This window comes from Centropristis striata, chromosome 5 (assembly GCF_030273125.1).
Source record: "Centropristis striata isolate RG_2023a ecotype Rhode Island chromosome 5, C.striata_1.0, whole genome shotgun sequence".
Classification (NCBI taxonomy): Eukaryota; Metazoa; Chordata; class Actinopteri; order Perciformes; family Serranidae; genus Centropristis; species Centropristis striata.
This window is the reverse complement of record NC_081521.1, coordinates 18,517,477-18,536,166: the sequence shown is the minus strand read 5'-3', so window position 1 is coordinate 18,536,166 and position 18,690 is coordinate 18,517,477. Positions and strand designations below refer to the sequence as shown.

Here is an 18,690-nt window from a genome sequence, read left to right as displayed (position 1 = left end):
GAAAAACAAATTCACATGTCAGAGGAATTTTATTTAGAACAAAGCCAAACTGATAATTGACAAACATTTCTGTTTGGAATGCATTCAAGAACACATTGCAATCAATTGTTTTCTGTTTAACTGGTGTTTTTTTTTGTCCCACTTAATATTCCTCTCCTTCCTCCTCTCCCTCACCCTCAATGGAGTCAACTCCAACCTCCTCATAATCCTTCTCCAGAGCGGCCATGTCCTCTCTGGCCTCAGAGAACTCTCCCTCCTCCATACCCTCACCTACATACCAGTGAACAAAGGCACGCTTGGCGTACATCAGATCAAACTTGTGGTCAAGCCGAGCCCAGGCCTCTGCAATAGCAGTGGTGTTGCTCAGCATGCACACAGCCCTCTGGACCTTGGCCAGGTCTCCACCAGGAACTACAGTGGGGGGCTGGTAGTTGATGCCCACCTTGAAACCAGTGGGGCACCAGTCCACAAACTGGATGGTGCGCTTGGTCTTGATGGTGGCGATGGCAGCGTTAACATCTTTGGGCACCACATCACCACGGAACAGCAGGCAACAAGCCATGTATTTGCCGTGGCGAGGGTCACATTTCACCATCTGATTGGCTGGTTCAAAGCAGGCGTTGGTGATTTCTGACACTGAGAGCTGCTCATGGTAAGCCTTCTCAGCAGAGATGACGGGGGCATAGGTGGCCAGAGGGAAGTGGATACGGGGATATGGCACCAAGTTGGTCTGGAACTCTGTCAGATCAACATTGAGGGCACCATCGAAACGAAGGGAGGCAGTGATAGAGGACACAATCTGACTGATTAACCTGTTCAAGTTGGTGTAAGTGGGACGCTCGATATCGAGGTTTCTACGGCAGATATCGTAGATGGCCTCGTTATCGACCATGAAGGCACAGTCAGAGTGCTCCAGGGTGGTGTGGGTAGTCAGGATGGAGTTGTAGGGCTCCACCACAGCGGTGGACACCTGGGGAGCTGGGTAGATGGAGAATTCCAGCTTGGACTTCTTGCCGTAGTCGACAGACAGACGCTCCATCAGCAGGGAGGTGAAACCAGAGCCGGTGCCACCTCCGAAGCTGTGGAAGACCAGGAAGCCCTGAAGGCCGGTGCACTGGTCGGACTGGGGAGAGGAAAGGAGAAACGGTTATCACATATCAGATACATTTATGGCATTCTTGCAATTTGAATCAAAATTAGTAGTTAATCCCTCCTGATATCAGTTACCCACCAGTTTGCGGATCCTGTCCAGCACCAGGTCGATGATCTCTTTGCCGATGGTGTAGTGTCCACGGGCGTAGTTGTTGGCAGCATCCTCCTTGCCAGTGATCAGCTGCTCAGGGTGGAACAGCTGGCGGTAGGTCCCAGTGCGCACCTCATCTGAATCGACAGATTCGATCAGAAATGACTAGGGCATTTGACTAAATAAAAAAAAAAAATCAAAAGCTATCTTTGGCATTTATATTTAATGGGATTTTACCGATGACAGTGGGCTCCAAGTCGACAAAAACTGCTCTGGGGACGTGCTTTCCAGCTCCAGTCTCACTGAAGAAGGTGTTGAAGGAATCATCTCCTCCGCCGAGTGTCTTGTCACTGGGCATCTGTCCGTCCGGCTGGATCCCATGTTCCAGACAGTAAAGCTCCCAGCAGGCATTGCCAATCTGGACACCAGCCTGACCAACGTGGATAGAGATACACTCACGCTGTGGAAATAAAAGAAAAAAAAGATGTTATTCACTTGTATGCATTTAGAGTTCACACTTATTTACATTCTGACTGTGCTGGCTTTGATATGAAATCTACCACAATCTAATCTAATGCATCTGTAACTTAGGGACATTGCGTTGCTCCCCCTATCTGAGCTGAAGATGCAGTGCAGCAGCAGGCACCTCCCTGCACCACAATCTGCAGGGGACAAAAATGCCTGACAGCAGCCCCCGCCGAGGCAGGACGCTCCTCTCATCTTTCTTTCAGTCCTTTTTGTCCTCTTGCCTTGTCTTTTTTTATCCCACACTCCCCCTCTTTTGCAAGCCAAAGCACAAATGCAAATGAATTTGCTTGCACACATCAGTGTGGAAGATTCCACCAGCTCCTAAGGCTTGAGGAAGCAAAATCACAGCAGATGCTGGGGGTGGGGGGAAATCTGCCCCTGCACAACTGTGTCATTTTATATTATACTTTAATATATTTCAAAATGAAATTAGCAGTCTGGATAAAATCAAATAATTGATATTTAAAATCGAAGTGTATCTGGATGAAACCATTATACTTCATGCTTAAAACACATGCTTTATATTGCACCAATTTCTGTTTTAATAATGGATGAGATTAAAAATATATTTGCTGCTGTATCTTACGTATTACAAATGATAGCTGCAATCTAATGTCTCCATCCATCTCCACCCAGTCTGCCCCTCCCTACCTTCCTACAGTGTAGGACATATGCATCTCGTCAGATTTTTACCTTAAGGTAAACAGGTAAATTTTACAAAATAAACACATAAAGATAATTAATGCTGCTGCTTTATATAGAAAATCAGATTTATCCACCTGAGTGGCTGTTGGTGAGCCCTGAGTGGAGACAGGCAGTGCATTGTTCTCATCTCCTCACAATGACAATCACACCGTGCCAGAGCTGCAGACCGCTCTGTGCGCCAAACAACAGCAAACATAAACTCTTTACTTCCATCCCTAGATATAACGGCCTAACAATAAATGAAAATAAAGCCAAAAAAGGCTGGGTGAGTATTAAATAGGAGACGGAGACCCGGTAACGGCGTCGACAGAAACGCCGCTTCACCTTCAATTCTACCGCACATAACCGCGTCAGAAAGACAGATGAAGAAAAAATAAATAAACTTACCATGTTTAAGATTGAGGTTCAAAGAGGGAGAGGAGAAGACAATGTGAAGAAAGGGGCTTTTTAAAAACGGTGGGGTTTGCGTCGCGTGTTGTACCCAACGGGGTCGATGCAACAACTGCTGAACAGGAGGGCGGTGCTAGCAGATTTATACCGGGAGGTGGAGGGGATTACCTCTGTGCACCGTGGACAAAAAAAGCCTCTACTACCAACATTTGATAATTATGTTCAAATTGAGCTGATCTGTAATTTGCATTGCAATTTAAATTTAATTTTTTTGTAAAACCTGCTTTTCAAATGCGCTGCAATAACATACATACTGTTGGCAGGGTATTTTTATGGCATTAAAACTACAAATATTATTTTTTTCCGCAGCTTTAAACCTTTTTGCAGTGTACTTTTCCCCAGTTGTATGCACAGTTAAAAGTAATTAAATATATATATATATATATATATATATATATTTATATATATATATATATTGTTGGCAGGGTATGCAATGTTTTTTTTGGGGATTAAGACAACAACTACAATAATAATAATAATAATATTTTTTATTTTTTTGCTTTGAACATTTTTGCAGTGCATTTTTCCCCAGTTGTGTGCACAATTACAAGTAATAATTTTTAAAATAAAGGGCTAGTTAAAGCATATTTATTATGCATGCAGAGGAATGAGTAAGGGCTGCATCAATCCATGATGTAGGTGTGGCAAATCAATATAGAGCTGTGGCCCTTCCCTGGGGCTTTAAAGCAAATTCTTTGTTAAAAATATGTGGCTTTCCTTTTCACTGCACTTTAATGCATTATAAATGAGACAAGATGGCTGTTTGCTTCTGCTGCATGGGATGCTTCCATCCAACTGAGGCTGAGATCAGTCAGCGTCCATGTTGATGCTGAGGCCTGCCACGGTATCCACCCGGCATGCCAACTCTCCAGCTCTCCTCCCTCTTTGTCCCAGATTCTCTGCAATGATGTCATTCAGTGGGCCGATCACGTGGCTGCATGTCAGCCTGTCTGTGTGTGTGTGTGTGTGCTGTTCAGCTGGACTGACGTTGGGGCGTGATTCCTCCGGTTCTGTCTTGTTTGAGGAACTAAAACTGCCTGAATTGCAGTTTTTGTGTTTGAACTAAAGTACTTAATGTGACTCTTGCAGTGACAATAAAACTCTTTAAGTTGCTCCGAATCCTGCAGCAATTTAAAAAGAGGCTTGTCTAATATATTCACTCACCTACCTTCCAAGTCTGCAATGCAGTATGAACTCAAAACTTTGCTTTTCTCATGATTTATGCAGTAGGGAAGTGAAAATGTAGAATTTACAGCCGGCTTTTTAAGGTTGCTGTACTCAACATGAACTGCAGGGGATGAAAGAGAAAAACAGGAAGCAGCCGTGGCTCCCTGCCATTGATAGAACATTCTGCACTCCCCTCCTCCCTCCTCCTCCTCCTCCTGCTGCTGCTCCTCTCCAGCAGCTGTGAGACAGGGAGGGTCTGAGCAGCTGCACAACAGGAGGAGAGAGGGAGGATGGGAATTCTGGAGAGATGGGAGTGGTACTTCACGGCATGAAACTGACCGCACTGTCCTGCAACGAAAGAATATGATACCCAGCAAAGTGACAAAGCACATGTTCCATCTGTCACTGCAGAATTCTTATGTTGACTGCTAAACTGGGCCATCAGATAAAAGAGGAAAGTCACATTATCCTTACTCACATTAAATAATAAACAAAGATTTTGGTAGTTTGACTGGTGTGATTGCAAGAGTGTGGAAGAACCTCACAGGATGCTGTTCACTTACAGACATCCATGTTTTGATTCTGCAAATAAAAAAGGCACACATTATTTAGTAGTCAATTATGATTGCTAAAAATGTGGCTTCTGCTATGACATGCACATAAAATGCAATTGTTTTCTGGTTCGTTGATTAGAAGCCCAAGAGTAAACTGGAGACTGGAGAAAAAGTAAGGTCCCAATACCAGCCTTTATTTTGGTCACCGGTAAAGTTATGCAGATCTGGTCTCATCATAATTCTTGCAGGAATTCAGTTCGAGTGGGCCCCGATCACTGTAATAATTTACATTTTATTCTCCTTGGGCAAGGCCTGCCTCCGGCCAGTTACTAATAACAACTGTTCACTATGTTTGTTTTACATGTTTTTTACACGTTTTTTTTTTACATGTTTTACATGTGTGAGTGTGTGTGTTGTTCTTACAAGCGTGTATCTATGAGTTACCAAGCCTAAACATGACAGCTGAGAACACAAAGTGCGCCCTCGTAAATCTGTGGGAAAAAGATCATAAAATCACTAGCGAAATGTAAAGTTACAAGTTACTCTGCACAGCATTATAATTATCAAAACAAAATACAACCCAGTTGCCAGAATAAATGTTGGCATTGTATCGTTTCTGAAAACCGCAGATAAGGTTAAATATCTAAGTTTTTAACCAAAAATACATTGACTAAGAACATTTTAACCGTTGCAACTAGTTCTCATATTAACACGTGACTACTGTCGCTCAGATATGATGTAAATGTGAAGACTGCTGTTTTATAAACTGAAAATACTAAAACACTTTTGTTAAGGTTTGGCACCAAAACCACTTGCTTAAGGTAAGGAAAAGAAATAACAGGGATAGAGTGAACAAAAAAATTATTCTAGACAAAGCTCCCAACAACGGGACGCAATATAAATAATATAAACATCACATTCATCACAATGACAAGAAAACGTGTCTATTGAATTTTTCCAGGTACGTATAATGCTTACATTGTTTTGCTGTTAAAAACATTGTAGATCAACGTGTCTCTGTGGTTTGCAGACATGAACAATGGCAACATTTTTGGCTGGCATCAGGGCTGATAACATAACAAGTAAACTGACTCACCGGATGTACACAGTTGGATCAGCCTGCCATCGGACGCCATACGACATTCTTCTCTTCTTCCGTTGTCTATTTCAATCACCGCCATCCAGGACAAAATACAAACAAGCCAAAGCTTTTTACCCTTATCCCCAGAATGATAATGGGTGGAGCCAGACCTTTCTCCAGTGCTGACACATTACAGTGGAGAAAGGCTCTCTGTTATTGCTCTCTGTGATGACTTTAAGTATTAAGTATTTATGATACTGGGGATCTACAAATGTAGTACACACCTACAAGTCAAAATACAGTCAATGCTAGAATATAGAAACACAGGTACAACCACACAAACATGAAATACATTATTATTTAAGCTATTTATTAATAGCTCTAGTTGTGGTAGTCAAACTGCAAGTTTTGTATCATGCAAGTATGATGGAAAACAGAGAAAGAAAAGGAGTTGGAAAGAGAAAGCACATGTTCAGGAAAAGGAAATAGCACATTATCAACCAACGGAAATAACGATAGAAGAGGTAACAGCAACACATTCCCAGAAAAGAAAACACGTTTTCAAGGAAGGAAAAAGTTGTAAATTGAGTTCTGCAATTTTTCAGATTCATTTCATGGGAAGTAGCTCTTAGTATTTTATAATGAGTAAATCTACTCAGCTCACTCAGAAGTGGGGGATCATATTTCAGGAGCCAGATATACTGCAACAGAAAATGCAATAAAGTAGAAGTCATATGTTGTTGGTTCAAGCTGTTCTCAAGAGCAAATCATAGTGATTTCCATGGAAAATAAAGTGCTTGAATTTGTAGGTATCACATGAATTTTTGTCTGCTGCCAAAACAATATAATGTTAAAAGTCACTTACAACCCCAGTTCCAAAAACTTGAGACAATGTTTAAAATGGAAATAAAAACAGAATGCATCAAATTCAGAATGAGTATTTACAGTAACAGTCCCAGTTTGAGCATTGCATTTGGTTTTATTCTTATACAGTCTATGGTTTTATTACATCCCAACTTTTTTTGGACTCAGGGTTATAAGTCCACTATTGGGAGGGCGGGAGAGGAGGTGGGTGAACCAAACGAGCCGTGACCTTAAGCAAGTGTTTTTGGTCCCTAAACCCTAAACAAATACGACCAATATTTACGTTTTAGACCGTCCACCCCCGCCCTCTAGTGGTCGTAGTAAATATGCATTTATGAACAACGCAGAGGCGAAGTTTAAAGCACTAAATTTGCACTTCGGTAGGGTCAAACAAACCCAGGAAGACAGGGTTCATGTCCCATGTGAAAACATTTTGTGAATGATGTGATTCAAACATCGCTTAACTTCTGTGCATCACATTTTTACTGAACTATGCAACTTTACATCAAGCATTTACATAATTTATTGACTCTTTAAACTGTCATTTAGAACCCCTAACAAGGAACTTTTTTGCCGTAAACCTAGGAAAGTGGCTTTGTAGCAGAAATTCAACTAAACGGCAGCCTTTTATAGATTTTATGTATCATGATGTGTGCCACTTAAAGAACACTTTCCTCCACTCTTTCCCAGCAGACAATTAAATATGGGTCTTTTTGGACGGTATTGACAGACGACCTATTCTGTCGTTTAGGTTGGAGATCTTGTTACATGTCAGAATTTGTAGGATATCACACAAATCATACAGCAAAAGTTTCTTTTTAAGAAATCATGTGACCCCGTACATGTTAGAGTATGTTGGTTTGATCTGATGGATCTGATTAACACTGTGATTGTGGCTGCAGGTGCTCTTCTGCAGCCGTCATAAACTGAGATCAGCTTCTCCTTGCACCTCAAAGTGTGTTATTTTAAGTCCCCCCACATTCAAAGAGCTATCATTTCTGCCTGTGGGACAACTGTTGTCAAAGAGCTCCCTTTGTTGTTAGCAACCAGGCAGCTTAACTGTCTGATAGTTTGCTTTCCTGTTCTTTAGGTCCGCTGAGGAACAATTTATGGGCTTTTCTTATTGAAACCTGAATGTCTGACAGAAACAGAGCATCTACCGACATCTAGTTCTCCAGGTTTTATATGAACAAGTGCCTTGATGTGTGTGAACAAAAGAGTTGAGACACACTGATGCCATGCAAGCCACACCCCATCCTCGTCATCATGATATTATTTATTTTATTCATCAGTTTTATAAGAGGAGGACACATGCACTTGTCGACGAGGGGCAGTGTGATTCCCCACAGACACAGGACATCGGGGTGGAAGATTTTTTGGAGAAGAGGTGGCCGCGGCGCCTCACATCCCCCCATAGAGGCAGCTGCACTGCAGCCCGTTAATGCTGCCATTTAAGCTGGGTCACGTGACTGCCAGATAAAGGCGGTCTATGTGGTGACTGGGTTGTATCCAGGCAACTCCGTTATTCATTTCCTAGCAACGGTTAAATCTTGGGAGGAGGGCTGGGGGTTGGGCGTCTGTGGAGCTCTGTGGCCTACATGTCCCTCATCTCTGACAGGGCAGTTTGACCCCTTTTGTCTTGGCTAGACAGAAAATATAATCCTAACGCTGGAAATAAAATACAGCTAAAACTGCTTCATAAAATCCAGTGTTTTTAAATAAAATGTGGAAAGATTGACTGCATGGTGTATAACTGGAGTCATAAGAGGCTGGAGACTACACATGGTCAGAGCAAAAATATATCGTTTTTTACGTGCCCTAGATGCGAAAATATAAAACTTTTGTACCGAACATATAATGAAAAAACAAGGCTTGGTTGTGATTTATAATTGGTCCTAGCTATTTAATGCATTTTTGATTTATTCTGTGTTTAACTGGTATCGGCAATTGATGCATACTGTCTGAAAATACTGAGGTTTGTGTAGCAATTTATTTTATTTTTATTCATCTTTATTAACCATTGATGTATCTATGCTATGTTAAATATTCAAAACAAATTATTTATTAAAGAAAACAGCCTTCTGGGAGTTAAATCAGTAAAATTGATGCACAATCCACATAACAAAGGGTCTAGTTTCATACCTGCTCAAAATATTTGCTATATTGACCGCCATATTTAGTAATCTATGAATATGCTATGCTTTACAGTGTGGAATGAACATTTAGGCAGATGGTTACCAATCAGTGTCATAATTTGAAGATTTTTTTGTTCTGGGGTTAAAACATCAACCATGTCCCAAAATAAATGATGCAACTATATTTAACAGTGTGAGTTATCATTAAAATGCAGACTCAAGCTGTTTATGTAATTTTGCATGGCTTCACAACGTGGATAAAGTGCATCAAAAGTCTTAAGGCCTTGTCAGACTGGGTCAGTGTGGTAACAATACGCTGAAAATAAAGCATTTTCCCAAAAGCATTGGGCAGACATTTTGACATGTCATAATAGGAGAGGTGCAGGTGGAATTGAAGGCTCCGTGCCATTATACCTGATAGGCTATTTAAGTGAGCCAATATGCACAATAACAGGAGTGTGAGTGCACCAATCATTAATGTTTCTAAATAAGCACATTATTTTTTTAATGTGATTTTTTTTCTCACTCTGACATGCCAAAATGTCTGCTGAGAAAATGGTCCATGATGTCGGGATCCGGGTGTGGTCTGGGAGGCGCTCTGTGCAACGGGAGAGGCGCTCATCCAACAGGAAGCTGCGCATAGGCTGGAGGAGCCGGACTGACGGCGGGTCGACCAATAGCGGCGCAGCAGCACCGGCGCAGGCGCTGCATTTGTATATATACCGCTGTCCAGCATCATGTGCGCCATTATTTCTTACATCGACCCCCTTACTGTCGAATTGTAAGAATTTCTACCGAGGAGCTCCACCTCTCCACCGCTACTTCAACACAACAAAATGGTAAGAACTTTTCAAAACTGTCATAAATAGACATATTTTAGGGTCTTTTTTTTATAAGGATGTGAGTGGGGCCGGAGGAGATTAACATGAATGGAAAAAGTGGTAACAAGCTTGAGGTATCATAAAATCTTTAAAGTTTCTTAAACAAGTATTTTATTCAAAATGTGTTATTTATGATATGGGTTTGGTGTGAGGAGACAGTGCTCAGGGTGGGGATCTGCGAGCGAGCTTACGTTACGTGCCCGGCAGACTGAACAAAAGAGGTTTTCATCAGGTTGCAATGTGCACAGAATGAATAATGAAGGCTTCTGTTCGACCACCGGCTCTCTGCGGGGTTTGGTCCCAGTCAGCTGTACTTACTGCCGGTACAGGGCAATTCAGGGTTACTTACCGGCAGGGAGGATGCTCGCCTTCAGACTCCCCACGCCCGGAGAATCCCTGTCCGCAGGGAGAAAGGATTAGGAGCACAGTCATCATGGCGCAAGGCATTAAATATTCATGCTGTCAGTTAATGGACATTGCTGTGTGCCCCCCTTAATGGCTACAGCCCGGGTCACAGAGGAGCTTTATCTTCTGTTGTTTCATCTCCTCCACGCCCAGACTCAACTCTTATTTTCTGTACTTGACTATTTATTGTTGCTGGTCAAATTAGATTTCTACTGTCTATTAAATAATAACAGTTACATTTATACAATAATAATTATTTAATTTTCCAACAATTTTCCACAACATATACTTGATATCTATTTGGTATGATATCAAATACCAATCTAAAAACCTCCATTTTCATCCAGTACAACTAAGAATAACCCTGTTTGATTGATAATAACTGTGATAATAACTTACAGTGAAATGTGCACATTTTGCAGTGTTCCATACCTCTTTTTCCAGTGTAATGCATAGAGGTAAATAAACTTTATTCTTGTTTTTTCCTTCCACAGCGTGAGTGTATCTCTATCCACGTTGGTCAGGCTGGCGTCCAGATTGGCAATGCCTGCTGGGAGCTTTACTGTCTGGAACATGGGATCCAGCCGGACGGACAGATGCCCAGTGACAAGACCATCGGCGGAGGAGATGATTCCTTCAACACCTTCTTCAGTGAGACTGGAGCTGGAAAGCACGTCCCCAGAGCAGTTTTTGTCGACCTGGAGCCCACTGTTATCGGTAAGTTTCATCACCTCTGGCTGAACATTAACTGAGGCAGGTTAAAAGTGAAATATCTGAAAACTCTGAACTTATTCAATGCTTATCTCTCCAGATGAGGTGCGCTCTGGGACCTACCGCCAGTTGTTCCACCCTGAGCAGCTGATCACTGGCAAGGAGGATGCTGCCAACAACTACGCCCGAGGACACTACACCATCGGCAAAGAGATCATCGACCTGGTGCTGGACAGGATCCGCAAACTGGTGGGTAACTGATATCAGGAGGGATTCATTCCTAATTTCCATTCAAAGATCAAATGAAATCATTGTTTTGTATCTTATATTTATCTCTCCCTTTCTGTCCTCAGGCTGACCAGTGCACCGGCCTTCAGGGCTTCCTGGTCTTCCACAGCTTCGGAGGTGGCACCGGCTCTGGTTTCACCTCCCTGCTGATGGAGCGTCTGTCTGTCGACTACGGCAAGAAGTCCAAGCTGGAGTTCTCCATCTATCCAGCTCCCCAGGTGTCCACCGCTGTGGTGGAGCCCTACAACTCCATCCTGACCACCCACACCACCCTGGAGCACTCTGACTGTGCCTTCATGGTCGATAACGAGGCCATCTATGATATCTGCCGTAGAAACCTTGATATTGAGCGTCCCTCATACACCAACTTGAACAGGCTAATTGGTCAGATTGTGTCCTCTATCACTGCCTCCCTTCGTTTCGATGGTGCCCTCAATGTTGATCTGACAGAGTTCCAGACCAACTTGGTGCCATATCCCCGTATCCACTTCCCTCTGGCCACCTATGCCCCCGTCATCTCTGCTGAGAAGGCTTACCATGAGCAGCTCTCAGTGTCAGAAATCACCAACGCCTGCTTTGAACCAGCCAATCAGATGGTGAAATGTGACCCTCGCCACGGCAAATACATGGCTTGTTGCCTTTTGTACCGTGGTGATGTGGTGCCCAAAGATGTTAACGCTGCCATCGCCACCATCAAGACCAAGCGCACCATCCAGTTTGTGGACTGGTGCCCCACTGGTTTCAAGGTGGGCATCAACTACCAGCCCCCCACTGTAGTTCCTGGTGGAGACCTGGCCAAGGTCCAGAGGGCTGTGTGCATGCTGAGCAACACCACTGCTATTGCAGAGGCCTGGGCTCGGCTTGACCACAAGTTTGATCTGATGTACGCCAAGCGTGCCTTTGTTCACTGGTATGTAGGTGAGGGTATGGAGGAGGGAGAGTTCTCTGAGGCCAGAGAGGACATGGCCGCTCTGGAGAAGGATTATGAAGAGGTTGGAGTCGACTCTGCTGAAGGTGAGGGAGAGGAGGAAGGAGAGGAGTATTAAAGGGACAGAAAGGCACTCGTTAGACAGGAAACAATTGATTCCATTGTCCTTACATACATTCCAAAAAGAAATGTTTGTCTATTAATTACCAGTTCGGCTGTTCAGAATTAAGCTCCTGAAATGTCTATTTAATGTGATGGAAGGGCCAGAGAGGGCATTAGCAGGTCCGAGTTACTCTTTCAAGGGCTGAGGAAGAGGAGTATTAAAAGGGACATGAAACACTATTTAAACAGGAACCAACTGTTTCAAATTAAAGGCATTCCAAAAAGAAATGTTTGTCTGTCAAATGAGTTTGGCTGTTCAGACTAAACAATCCAAACATGTCAGTTCTGCTCTGTAATAAAAAAAACATTTCCCTGTTATACAAAGTTGTCTTTCTTTCTTTCTTTCTTTTTGGGGGGTTTAAGACTGAATACATTACCTTTAGTTTGGAGTTAGGTTAATTCATGTTATCAGTTGCATTGCTGTACACCAATAAACAATTACTTGTCAAGTTTTTCAGAATACATACATTACTTCAGTGTTTACATTATACATACACATTTGTGAAATGTAGTTTGTTAAACTGATAGTGAGCATATTTGAATCATGGTTTCATCATCATGGTGTTTTCATTCAAGTAAGACTTGAAGCAAAACAGGTCTTATCGCATTTGAGTCAAGTGTGTAAATTTGTTAACCATCAAAATTTCATACATTCATATACATTCAACTAGCAGGATTAGCTACTTTGAGGTAAGAGACTGGTTTTGCTAACAGCACATATACAGTAGTGTTCAAAATAATAGGAGTCCAATGTGACTAACCAGATTAATCCAGGTTTATTTTATTTTTTTAAGATATTTTCTTTTGGGCTTTATTGATAGGGCAGAGTGAAGGGGGAGACAGAGGGGAAGACATGCGAGAAAGTGCTCCGAGTCGGATTCGAACCCGGGCCGCCCGCTTACGAGGACAATGCCTCAATGCTACGCGCTCTACCAGGTGTGCCTCCGGGAACGCCCGGTTTTTAGTATATTTTTATTGCTACATGGCAAACAAGTTATCAGTAGGTGCAGTAGATTCTCAGAAAACCAACAAGACAGCATTTGTGATATGCACGCTCTTAAGGCTGTGCAATTGGGCAATTAGTTGAAAGGGGTGTGTTCAAAAAAATAGCAGTGTGGCATTCAATCAGTGAGGTCATCAATTTTGTGAAAAAACAGGTGTGAATCAGGTGGCCCCTATTTAAGGATGAAGCCAGCACTTGTTGAACATGCATTTCTCTTTGAAAGCCTGAGGAAAATGGGTCGTTCAAGACATTGTTCAGAAGAACAGCGTACTTTGATTAAAAAGTTGATTGGAGAGGGAAAAACTTATAAAGAGATGCAAACAATTATAGGTTGTTCAGCTAAAATGACCTCCAATGCTTTAAAATGGAGAGCAAAACTAGAGCCACGTGGCAGAAAATGTAAGACAACCATCAAAATGGATGGAAGAATAAGCAGAATGGCAAAGGCTCAGCCAATGATCAGCTCCAGGATGATCAAAGACAGTCTGGAGTTACCTGTAAGTGCTGTGACAGTTAGAAGACGTCTGTGTGAAGCTAATCTATTTGCAAGAATCCCCCGCAAAGTCCCTCTGTTAAAAAAAAGGCATGTGCAGAAGAGGTTACAATCTGCCAAAGAACACATCAACTGGCCCAAAGAGAAATGGAGGAACATTTTGTGGACTGATGAGAGCAAAATTGTTCTTTTTGGGTCCAAGGGCCGCAGACAGTTTGTAGACGAGCCCCGAACTCTGAATTCAAGCTACAGTACACAGTGAAGACAGTGAAGCATGGTGGTGAAGCATCATGACATGGGCATGTTTCTCCTACTATGGTGTTGGGCCTATTTATCACATACCAGGGATCATGGATCAGTTTGCATATGTCAAAATACTTGAAGAGGTCATGTCGCCTTATGCTGAAGAGGACATGCCCTTGAAATGGGTGTTTCAATAAAACAATGACCCCAAACACACTAGTAAACCAGCAAAATCTTGGTTGCAAACCAACAACATTGATGTTATGGAGTGGACCTTAATCCAATTGAGAACTTGTGGGGTGACTTAAAAAATGCTGTTTCTGAAGCAAAACCTCGTGTAAATGAATTGTGGAATGTTGTTAAAGAATCTTGGAGTGGAATAACAGCTGAAAGGTGTCACAAGTTGGTTGACTCCATGCCACACAGATGTGAAGCAGTTACAAAAAAAAAAAAACTGTGGTCATACAACTAAATATTAGTTTAGTGATTCACAGGATTGCTAAATCCTAGAAACAAAAAAGTTTGTACAAAATATTGTACAGTTTGTAAAGTCAAGGGCAGACACTGCTATTTTTTTTTTAACACACCCCTTTCAACCAATTGCCCAATTGCACAGCCTTAAGAGCTGCATATCACGAATGCTGGGTCTTGTTGGTTTCCTGAGAATCTACTGTACCTACTGGTTACTGTTTGCCATGTAGCAATAAAAATATACTAAAAACCTGGATTAATCTGGTTATTCACATTGGACTGCTATCATTTTGAACACTACTGTATAAACCCTTAGTGTGCAAAGTGTTTTTTTCTCACACCTTAGTAAGTGTTCATTTGTGTTTTGGCAGCCCCATGTGGACAAAAGTGGTAGTGTTTACAGCATTTAGAGTGATTAACTGCTCTTTTTGTGGAACAGACAGTCATAGGAGAAAAAAAAAACTACAGCAAATCAATACAAAATTCAATACAAAATCTAAATGTTAACACTGCTTTTTGAAGAAAACAAAACCAGACAATTGTGTTGCAGGACATTTATTTGTAACTAAGCCAATCTGACATTTTTTGCGGATTTCCTTGTATGAGCAGCCAAAGTGCTATTTGATAGAGCAAATTTTAAATGCCTTGAAATTTGAAGTGCTTCTAGTGCCTTTCTGTCCCTTTAATACTCCTCTCCCTCCTCATCTTCCTCACCTTCAGCAGAGTCGACTCCAACCTCATCATAATCCTTCTCCAGAGCGGCCATGTCCTCTCTGGCCTCAGAGAACTCTCCCTCCTCCATACCCTCACCTACATACCAGTGAACAAAGGCACGCTTGGCGTACATCAGATCAAACTTGTGGTCAAGCCGAGCCCAGGCCTCTGCAATAGCAGTGGTGTTGCTCAGCATGCACACAGCCCTCTGGACCTTGGCCAGGTCTCCACCAGGAACTACAGTGGGGGGCTGGTAGTTGATGCCCACCTTGAAGCCAGTGGGGCACCAGTCCACAAACTGGATGCTGCGCTTGGTCTTGATGGTGGCGATGGCAGCGTTAACATCTTTGGGCACCACATCACCACGGTACAAAAGGCAACAAGCCATGTATTTGCCGTGGCGAGGGTCACATTTCACCATCTGATTGGCTGGTTCAAAGCAGGCGTTGGTGATTTCTGACACCGTTAACTGCTCATGGTAAGCCTTCTCAGCAGAGATGACGGGGGCATAGGTGGCCAGAGGGAAGTGGATACGGGGATATGGCACCAAGTTGGTCTGGAACTCTGTCAGATCAACATTGAGGGCACCATCGAAACGAAGGGAGGCAGTGATAGAGGACACAATCTGACTGATCAACCTGTTCAGGTTGGTGTACGAGGGACGCTCAATATCAAGGTTTCTACGGCAGATATCGTAGATGGCCTCATTATCGACCATGAAGGCACAGTCAGAGTGCTCCAGGGTGGTGTGGGTGGTCAGGATGGAGTTGTAGGGCTCCACCACAGCGGTGGACACCTGGGGAGCTGGGTAGATGGAGAACTCCAGCTTGGACTTCTTGCCGTAGTCGACAGACAGACGCTCCATCAGCAGGGAGGTGAAACCAGAGCCGGTGCCACCTCCGAAGCTGTGGAAGACCAGGAAGCCCTGAAGGCCGGTGCACTGGTCGGACTGGGGAGAGGAAAGGAGAGTACAGTTATCACATATCAGATACATTCACGGCATTCTGGCAATTTGAATCAAAATTAGTAGTTAATCCCTCCTGATATCAGTTACCCACCAGTTTGCGGATCCTATCTAGAACCATGTCAATGAGCTCTTTGCCGATGGTGTAGTGTCCACGGGCATAGTTGTTGGCAGCATCCTCCTTGCCAGTGATCAGCTGCTCAGGGTGGAACAGCTGGCGGTAGGTCCCAGTGCGCACCTCATCTAAAGAAACAAAATACATTGAATCCATTGTAGCTCACAATTTACACTTTATTTGCACAAAGAGAGAATGTTTACCGATGACAGTGGGTTCCAGGTCGACAAAAACTGCTCTGGGGACGTGCTTTCCAGCTCCAGTCTCACTGAAGAAGGTGTTGAAGGAATCGTCTCCTCCGCCGCGGACTTTATCAGTGGGCATCTGTCCGTCCGGCTGGATCCCATGTTCCAGACAGTAAAGCTCCCAGCAGGCATTGCCAATCTGGACGCCAGCTTGACCAACGTGCACGGAGATACACTCACGCTGGAAGAAACATCAATGCTCAACACTTACAATTAAATATTGTCATTTTAACCATGGCTCATTAAATTAAATATTTGATATCACCACAAGCTGAAGACAGCTCAAAATCAAAGGTCTAAAGTGAGGGGGAATAAATAAAAAGCACTCTTTGTACAGAACCAGATGCACATCATCATGACCAAGTCACCTGACACATGCTTCATATATTTAGTCACACAAACAATTGGCTGTTTATCCATGGATAAAATATGATTAAAGCAGAAATAGGTGTTGAGAATGAATATTACATGGAATAACAGGAGGGGCCTCACTTAAATGGACCAAAACCAGACAACAATGGTCATAACATAATATATAATATTCCTACACAGGCAGCTTTTAAAAAACAGATTACACATTGTAAGTCATAAAAATGAACGGTTGCAGCCAGGGCGGGGAAACAGAAGAATGTGACAAAGACCATTTAAAACTACGCACATTTAATTTATACACCAAATGGTTACAAATTACAACGGGCAGATATGAACAGGCTCCGTCTTTCTCATTCCCATAAGAAATATAACACCAATAAGCTTAACTTCACTTACTAAAAAATGCATTTAAAAATTAATAGTGCCGTAAAACCACGAACCTTGGTAGCTAGTACAGCTAGAGGTTCGGGAATTAGCAAAAAAAAAGCTATTTTAAATTTATAATTAACGGATGGGAGGTGGGCTGAGAGGATTGTTGAATGAAAAAGAAAGTCTCCCATAATTTATACTCACCATGTTTCCTGCTGCTGTGACTAAAAAGGCTGATATAAAGAGACAAAGACGGGTTTAAATTCTTACAGCTGCGCTTCAAGTGCCGCGGTGTAAGAAGCTATCACTGGGTGTGTGCTAAACGGGACCCTTTATACTCGCGATAGAACCCGCCGCGCAATCCGATTGGTAGAGGGTCACATGTGTCACAAGAGCTGCTCTCCTATTGGTTAAACGGTAGCTGGGCAGCCATAGCACTGAGACCATGGACTGTATGACTGAGACAACTGGTGTTCATTACTTAATTGAACTCTCAAGCAGTGGTGGAAGAACTATTTAGATCCTTTACTTACTTAAGTAGAAGAACCAATACCACACAGCGAAATTACTCATTACATTTTTTACATTACATGTCATTTAGCTGACGCTTTTGTCCAAAGCGACTTACAATAAGTGCATTCAACCTGAGGGTACTAGACTTAGACCACAGGAATCAAGTAAGTACATGACTGTACTTATGGAGTGCTATATGTTAAAGAAGAAAAGAAGAAGAGCATTTAAAATATATATATATGGTAGGTGACCAAGATTTAACCGAGGTATTGTTGGAAGAGGTGGGTCTTTAGCCTGCGGCGAAAGATGTACAGGCTGTCTGATGTCCTGATGTCGGTGGGGAGCTCGTTCCACCATTTGGGTGCCAGGACAGAGAACTGTACTCCACAACAAATACAAGTGTTGCATTCTAAACTTGCAAAAGTATAAAAGTATCAGCATCAACAAGTGCTTGCTATGCAGACTGGCCCCATTCAGATTGTTTTATATATTCCAAATATCTTATTGGATTATTACTATTGATGCACTTATGAAAGCAACATTTTAATGTTGTCAAGGTAGGGATAATTTAACTACTTAATATACTGTCATGCATTTTAATTTATTAAAAAAAAAGCATAATCATTTTACTTAGTACTTAGTGACATTCCACCACTGCTCTTAAGTATATATAAACAATAAGGCAAAGCTCAATTCCCAGTCAAATCTATAATAATGAACATAACAGATACTCATAATTATCCAGGGGGAAAAACACAATAAAAAGAAAAGATATTCTGTCATTCTGCATATTTTGTGTATAATAGACGTTAATTTAGTAATAAAAGTTGCAATACTAGATGCTAGGCTACAGTGAAAAAACATGTAGTCTGCTGCTGTTTTAGATTAGGGATGTCCACAAAAAACAAAAAATATTTTTTACCAGACATATTAAGATTCATTGAGGATTGTTATGGCCCACTTCTGATATATTCCATATAGTTACAGCAACCTAAAAGTTATTTTCCAGAAATTTACTGTATCATTTTACAGGTTGTTTTACAGGCTTTGACTCATCTGCTGCAGCATCAATATGAAGAAATAAGT

General features: G+C 42.3%; 3 protein-coding genes and 1 long non-coding RNA gene across 4 annotated transcripts; 1 reads left to right on the top strand and 3 right to left on the bottom strand.

The window, feature by feature from the left end:
• Positions 1–10: 10 nt before the first annotated feature.
• On the bottom strand, positions 11–3,006 carry LOC131971113 (tubulin alpha chain-like). Its single transcript, XM_059332417.1, has 4 exons — positions 2,864–3,006; positions 1,481–1,703; positions 1,232–1,380; positions 11–1,123 (listed from the first exon to the last, which is right to left on the bottom strand). The coding sequence occupies exons 1-4, from the start codon at positions 2,864–2,866 to the stop codon at positions 143–145; spliced, it is 1,356 nt and encodes a 451-aa protein (XP_059188400.1). The 5' UTR covers positions 2,867–3,006; the 3' UTR covers positions 11–142.
• Positions 3,007–3,338: 332 nt separating this feature from the next.
• LOC131971899 (uncharacterized) lies at positions 3,339–10,507 on the bottom strand. The gene is made up of 4 exons (XR_009394416.1): positions 10,446–10,507; positions 9,958–10,004; positions 5,744–5,809; positions 3,339–4,675 (listed from the first exon to the last, which is right to left on the bottom strand). It is a non-coding gene; the product is annotated as an uncharacterized LOC131971899 (long non-coding RNA).
• On the top strand, positions 9,477–12,426 carry LOC131971898 (tubulin alpha-1A chain). The gene is made up of 4 exons (XM_059333560.1): positions 9,477–9,566; positions 10,508–10,730; positions 10,825–10,973; positions 11,078–12,426. The coding sequence occupies exons 1-4, from the start codon at positions 9,564–9,566 to the stop codon at positions 12,056–12,058; spliced, it is 1,356 nt and encodes a 451-aa protein (XP_059189543.1). The 5' UTR covers positions 9,477–9,563; the 3' UTR covers positions 12,059–12,426.
• A 2,425-nt stretch (positions 12,427–14,851) lies between these two features.
• Positions 14,852–17,403, bottom strand: LOC131971897 (tubulin alpha chain-like). The gene is made up of 4 exons (XM_059333559.1): positions 17,296–17,403; positions 16,309–16,531; positions 16,085–16,233; positions 14,852–15,975 (listed from the first exon to the last, which is right to left on the bottom strand). Exons 1-4 carry the CDS (start codon positions 17,296–17,298, stop codon positions 14,995–14,997), a joined length of 1,356 nt encoding a protein of 451 aa, XP_059189542.1. The 5' UTR covers positions 17,299–17,403; the 3' UTR covers positions 14,852–14,994.
• Positions 17,404–18,690: the final 1,287 nt, after the last annotated feature.

Excerpts from the sequence above, each read along its gene's own strand:
- LOC131971113 (XM_059332417.1), bottom strand. Across the intron at positions 1,381-1,480 it reads CTTGGAGCCCACTGTCATCG|ATGAGGTGCGCACTGGGACC; the intron begins GTAAAATCCCAT and ends CTGTCGATTCAG. Across the intron at positions 1,124-1,231 it reads TGGACAGGATCCGCAAACTG|TCCGACCAGTGCACCGGCCT; the intron begins GTGGGTAACTGA and ends TCCTCTCCCCAG.
- LOC131971898 (XM_059333560.1), top strand. Across the intron at positions 10,731-10,824 it reads CCTGGAGCCCACTGTTATCG|ATGAGGTGCGCTCTGGGACC; the intron begins GTAAGTTTCATC and ends TTATCTCTCCAG. Across the intron at positions 10,974-11,077 it reads TGGACAGGATCCGCAAACTG|GCTGACCAGTGCACCGGCCT; the intron begins GTGGGTAACTGA and ends TTCTGTCCTCAG.
- LOC131971897 (XM_059333559.1), bottom strand. Across the intron at positions 16,234-16,308 it reads CCTGGAACCCACTGTCATCG|ATGAGGTGCGCACTGGGACC; the intron begins GTAAACATTCTC and ends TTGTTTCTTTAG. Across the intron at positions 15,976-16,084 it reads TAGATAGGATCCGCAAACTG|TCCGACCAGTGCACCGGCCT; the intron begins GTGGGTAACTGA and ends TCCTCTCCCCAG.